At 53.6% G+C, this 6,468-nt stretch overlaps 1 protein-coding gene across 1 annotated transcript; it reads right to left on the reverse strand.

Moving 5' to 3' along the window:
• Positions 1 to 406: 406 nt before the first annotated feature.
• On the reverse strand, positions 407 to 883 carry IUM83_02695 (uncharacterized protein; the record flags this gene model as incomplete). Its single annotated transcript, XM_067926635.1, has 1 exon — positions 407 to 883. The coding sequence occupies one exon, from the start codon at positions 881 to 883 to the stop codon at positions 407 to 409; it is 477 nt and encodes a 158-aa protein (XP_067796641.1).
• Positions 884 to 6,468: the final 5,585 nt, after the last annotated feature.

Genomic DNA, 6,468 nt, shown 5'->3' on the forward strand with positions numbered 1-6,468 from the left:
CGCCAGGCGATGTCCGGGTTCTTTGCATTAGACGCAGAGATTATTTCGCAGGCACTCATCGCGAGAAACAAAGTGCGAGCTCCCGATCTCCATTGGTGTCGGCTACTCAACGTGATGTGCCGATTGCTGAAGGCGTTGGGGACCTTGGCCTCCGCGATTTGCGTGGTTTCGACGCGACTGTATCGCGTGCTTGCGGTCGTACATGAGTGCAAAAGAAATCGCGTTCGTCGTGTTTCGGAACTGACGCAGCTTCACCCCTTGTCAGATATCTACGACCAAGCCGTTCTGGAATTGCATGACTTTGTCAATGTCCGACATCTCTTCCACGTTGCAGATGATGTGCCGGAAGGCCGACACGTAATCCTCAAGACAGGTGAAGTTGTTCAGGCACAGGCCTAGGAGCTCGTCACGCAAGTGCTCTTGCCGATCGGGTGTAGTGGCTAGCCTGCAGCTCCTCGAACTGTGTGACCGAGCGCAAGAAGTGGGAGACATACTCGCGGTACCAAGCCGCTGCTGGTCCCTTCAAGTTTGCCACCAAGAGCGACAAGGGGCGCTGCTGCGGCGAGTCTACGCCATACTTGATGTTCTTCGACTCGAAGTACAACTTGGCGCTGAACAGGTAGTCCGCGACGTCCTCGTCCTTGGTACCGGAGAACTTCGGCATGGCGATGCCCTCAGCCCGGTACTCATGCGTGTCTTGTGATGAAGGTTCGGGCGACGGCGGTTCCTGCTGCTGCGATACGGATTGCTGCTGGTGTTGCTGTTGAAGAGTCGCCGCCATCTGTCGCTGCAGCTCGGCTATCTGCGCCATGAACTGCTGCTGCTCGTGCATCATCGCCGCGAGAGAGGCGAACACCTGGTGCACACTGTCCGCGTGTTGCATCGCGGCTTCGTCTATGTTTGCGCCTACGCTAGACACGTCGTCAATAGATGGCTGGGGCGCGCAAGCTCCTCAGCCAAATCAATCAAAGATTTGAGGTTGCAGGCACTCCCGAGAGCGCTGCTTCCAACAATGTATTTAAGCCCCAACGAAGTCACAGAGGCTTGACCCGGAACTCTGTTTCCGTCAACTACTGCCAACTACTTGCAGTAGCCAGTGTCCCGAAGGAAGCAACTGGTACAATTGCGTTCGGCGCTAGTTCGAGCCCGCCTCGGAGCACTAGAGACTCCTACTACTAGTCCCGTAACTGGCACCGACGCAGATGATACACTCGGCTGCGCACTGCCGCTTTGCAAGTGACAGCCGAGGCGACAAGCGGTGGGTCGAGGTGGGTGCCGTGAAAGGACACGCGGAAGTGATTGGGCCAAGTGCACAAATGGGATATTGACACGAAGAGACGTGTGACAATGTGCGTCTCCACTCCTCCCCCAGAAAAGAAAAGGAGAGGCCGCGACGAAAATGGCGATCTTGTCAGCGACAAGTCGAACGGTACGGCGGAATAGGTCACGCACGCGGCGTACCCGGAGAAGCTGAAGGGCGAGATGTCCGCGCGGCGCACCGGAGGGACTGAGGCGGGAAGGTCTGCGCGGCTCGCAACGACAACGCGCAACGGACGAGGCGGGACGAGCGTGCCCAACGGTGACGCGTGGCGGTACTGGAACTGGGACAGAAGCGGGCGTCGGCTTTGCAAGTGCTACCAAGTGTAAGGTTTTTGGTTGTGCTTGTTACTTTGAAGGTAAATGGGAAAACTGAATTGATGTGGTTTTCTCTTTGTTCTGTGCTATCCATTTACTCAAGGGCGCCCTCGTGGCGCGCAGTCTGAAACATGCATTGGTTGGCTGTGGCTTGCTGGAGCCAACCCTTGCGCTACCCGGTAAGTATGCAGGCGGCGACCTAGACTCTCTGTGCGCGGACTCAACTGGTGATGTGATGTTGCTTCTGCTCTTGCACGTGCTGATCATTACAGCCTAAGTACGGAATCCTGTTTTTATATATTCACCTGGCCCTGTGCCTTAGCGTCATTTTGAGCTATCGAACGACCGCAGACTACCAGTGGGTCGCTCAGGGTGCCGTTTGGCGCGATTCGAGCATGTTCAGAATTCAAAAAATGTTTTTTTGTTTTGCTTTGGTTGTTATTAAGATGCGTTTTAACGCGTAAATTCCGATCCTGCACTGCATGTGACTGAAACCGAGCTAGAACTACATCAAAAATAAAATTATGTGCTGAAACAAAAACTTTAAAAACTTCTTACTGTGAAGCACACATAATTCATTTGACAGCGTTAAGACTGGAATTGTTCAGCATAACTGAACTTGATACTGTACTGTACAATCAGTACTTGTATTTTATTCTTTTAGGCAGTTATCCAACGCAACGATGGACTTAAAGGTTGTAAGTTAAAACTGACGTTGTGTGGGCGAACGTACATGTACATGTATTAAGCTCGATCCAGCAAGAATCACAGTTATCAATGATCAGCTGATCCCCAGCAGCAAGAACGTCAACGCTTTTGCTTGCGTGCATGTATATTGTAGAATTGGCACTTGAGCGCATGGACGTACATTTGCATTGAGGGTAGAAACCATTGTGGTCGAGAACTACTACACGGCTACACGCAATAAATCACTCGGGGAGGGCCAGAAGAAGCTGCAGCTCAGCACTTGTACGCTCCCTCCTCGTCTCCTCTCTCGGCGGCTTCGGCGTCGGCATCTTCCTGGCAACTGGCCGCCAGCAGCGCCGATGATTGCAACCCTGCTCAAGCTGCCGGTGTCCACGACACACTGCCAAGTTGGATTAGTGGTGTTCGTGAGTCTTGCCAACTCAAGCTGGAGGAGGATGAATGTCGTTCCCCACGGTGGGGAAATCCTCCTGAGCTGGTTGCTCACGGTGCCCACTGCCGGCGCTGTCGCTGCGTTCTTGACGATGGTCTTCCGCTCCTACCTCCACAACTAGCTTGCCTTGTACATTCCCGTCAGACATACTGTACCGAATTCTGTCACCCGTGGTAATCGGCGGCGGCATGAACCAGACCCCTAAGCTCCCATGAGTCGCCTCCGCTTGCGAGGCAGACCACTGCTGGGTCCTGGGTTTGCAGCCGCGTGCTGCTGTCAAACCACAGCAATAAATATCCTTCCTCCACGATTGCACGGCGTTATTCTCGAAGTCAACACTCAATCAAAAAATGCGGACTTTGAGATTTGAATGCTCGTGGCAGCAAAATCCGGAGGAGCTCCGACGGCGAAAGATATTTTTTACTTGGAAAATGTATCGAACGGATCGTCAAAGAGACCTGATGAAGGACCAGCATTCGTATCCCGACAGGCGATGGTCGGAAACAAAAACTATTTACCCAATTGCAGCTAGCTGGAGCCAGCTGACACCCAACTTGGATGTACACCCAACCTTGGGTGCGAACCCAGTCAAGGAGGCGGCCCCAGGATCTCCCTAGTGCATGCACGCAGTCAGTGTAGCGTTAGGATCACGGAGCGCAGCTAACTTTCAATTCTCAGTTTCCAATTTGCCCTATTCCTCGCATCACCGGTTCACAACCCGGGAGCTACGGCATTTGAATTCAATCCAACTCGGCATGTGGCATGGCGACGGCTTCAACGCACGCGGCACGCACGCAGCCAGAGCAGTTGGCGTACTACGTGACCTTTGGTTCAAATTTACTTAGACAAGACTCCAAGTAGCTAGTTTAAGGTAAAATGAGAACTGTATTGTTTGTAAATCGGTCTTCCTCCTAAATCTGCTAAAAACTGTTTATCATCTATGAATGGGGTTGACAGCGGCTGGCTGTCAGAGCCCCGCCAATATGCACGTCTCTAATTGGTAGAAAGATGCTGCTTTCTACCAATAGGATCTTTGGGTAGGTGTGGACCACTCATTGTGGTGGCCCACTTCAATGTATCCATTGATGTGACTTACACCAAGGCGAGGAAGTATCTAAAACCTATAACAGATATTTATCTGTTAATCCATAAGTGACAAAGTCACTTGTGTGTGTGTAACCCCGTTACACCATCCCCCCGTTAAGCTTAGACGTGTCGATATCGACACGTCAAGTAATATTGACTGCTGGTCAATTGTTTGTGCTGGAGGTTTCCGTGCTCATCCGCAATGAGCACGACCAAGCTGATGACTGTCATTGCAACAGAGTGTAAGCTCTCCGCTGCTGAGTACCATGCACTGTAGGGCGAGGTGCGCCGCTACCACAGGAACAGACAACGCAGTGTCTGTGTACGATTCTTCGATGTCGACCGCGTCTGTGCGTCGACATCTCTAAGCAATTTCTGTTGCTTACCGTGGCCGGGTAAGCAAGCGCCAAAGCACTTCGAGTCCTTCTCGAGGTGAGGCAAGTATTAGCAACTCCACGCTGTTGCGGTGGAGGCTGGTGTCCGTGCGCACTGTCCGTCCAGGTGGCGGTGCGTATTAGCAACCGCGACCACAACATATATACTATATGTATACCTAAAGCTTCAATGGTCTCCGTGCTAATTATCTAGCACGCGAGTCGTCAGGCGTTGTAGATTACTACAGCGCTCGCACTACCTTCTTGCTGGTAGTGCGTGTTGGGCTTCGTATTGCTTCACCATGTCCGGAACGTCTTCCATCAGGACATTCCGTGGTTCCCATGTGTCGTGCTGGGGAGGGGAAACCTCTCCAGCGAATGCGAAAACAATCCGGACCTCGTATTGTTTTCCTATGATCAACAATTCGCTGGACGATCCAGCGAATTTCTCATGCGTGCGTCTCGCAGCGGTGGCGGAGGTGGTGGAAACACGCCCCGATGGTCAACGCCGTGTTGACCTTCATCTCGTGTTGCTCCACGACCAGGTGACGGTTGTGGAGTACCTTCAGAGCGCGGCGGTTGCCGCTCTGTACCTTCGTGTCCCGGCTGTGGCGGTCTCCCAGACCGCCTTGAACGTGCCGGCCGGGTTGTAGGCCCGACTGTATTAACTGCTCCAGCGCGACTACGCGCTGGAGAGGAGGGTTTCCCTGCCGAGTCTGTCTCTTCGGGTCAGACGAGCCATTTGGCTCGTGCTGGAGGTATGGCTTTAACCGCCCGACGTAAAATGTCGGGTGGAGCCGCATGCTAGATGGTATGGCTAGCGTGTATGCGTTACCGTGGCGTGCCATCACCGTGAATGGCTCGATGAAGCACGGAACAAGCTTACTTGCTCCGAAATCGGAAACTGCATGTTTCGGCAGATTTTGCGTAGATAACAAAACCAATGAATCCACATTGAATTCATTTGTGTTGCCCCTGCCAATATTATCGGCGTTCTGCTTCTGTCTATCCACAGAAGCTGCAATCGTGTCCTGGACAAACCGAATTACGGTGTGTCTTTTATTGATGAAGTCAATCGCATCCGAGCTGAACTCGTTCAGCTCGCTCTCTGCAAGAGGCTCGGCCCCTGCGTGGTTCTTCGCGGTGTCCGCGCCCTGCGCAGACCCGTGGTCCTTGTTCCTTGTGGAGTCTGTGCTCTGCACAGACTCGTTTTTCTTGTTCTGGGGGGCGGCGCCCTGCGCGGACCCTTGGTTCTTCCTGCCAAGGTCTGCGCCCCGCGCGAACCTGGTTGTCTTGTTCGTTGTTTCATTCTTTGCGGAGTATAACTTCCGGGTCGAATACAAACCCGGAAGATTGAATGTGGTGGCCGACGCGTTATCACGTCGGCCGGACTACGCGGAAGCTGCTGACGTCAATGCCATTGACGCCATGCGAGCGAGCACACCCACGTCGTCTCTGTTGGACGACGTGAAGGCTGCGTATGCGCACGATGCGGACGCGAAACTCTTGCTGGCCTATGGCACCGCACCTTCTGACAAGGCTCGTCAGAAGCTGCCCAAGCACCTTCGTGCGCGTGCACACCGATATCGAGTGCACGACGGACTGTTTCTTTACAATGCGGTTGACGACAACGCGGTCCGCGTTGTCGTGCGAAATGACCATGACCTGCGACTCAGGATCATGTACGAGTATCATGATGCCCCGTCTGCGGGACATCTCGGACATGAGAAGACATATGTCCTTCTCATGCGTGACTTCTACTGGCACCACCAGTACAAGTGGGTGCGCAAGCACGTCCGTGCTTGCGAGGTATGCCAACGCGTAAAGCCTGCGCCGTTTGCGCAGTCTCCATTGCAATCACTACCGACTCCGTCGGAGTGTTGGAAGTCCATGTCTTTGGACTTCATCTTTGGTCTTCCCCCGGACAGCGGAGGGAATACCGGTGTTGTGGTCTTCGTCGACCGCTTCAGCAAGATGGTACATCTTGCTGCGGTGCCAGCAGAAGTGACTGCGAAGCAGACGGCCCGTCTGTTCGTCGACATGATGTTCAAACACCATGGCATGCCGACCGACATTGTGTCGGACAGAGACCCGCGCTTCACAGCGCACCTGTGGCAAGAAGTGTTTTCACTTCTTGGGAGCCAACTTTCAATGTCGACTGCGGACCATCCGCGGACGGACGGCCGAACCGAGCGCGTGAACCGCGTGCTCGTCGACATTCTGAAGAGCTACGCT

This window comes from Phytophthora cinnamomi (genome assembly GCF_018691715.1).
Source record: "Phytophthora cinnamomi strain GKB4 chromosome Unknown Contig16, whole genome shotgun sequence".
NCBI classification, from domain to species: domain Eukaryota; phylum Oomycota; class Peronosporomycetes; order Peronosporales; family Peronosporaceae; genus Phytophthora; species Phytophthora cinnamomi.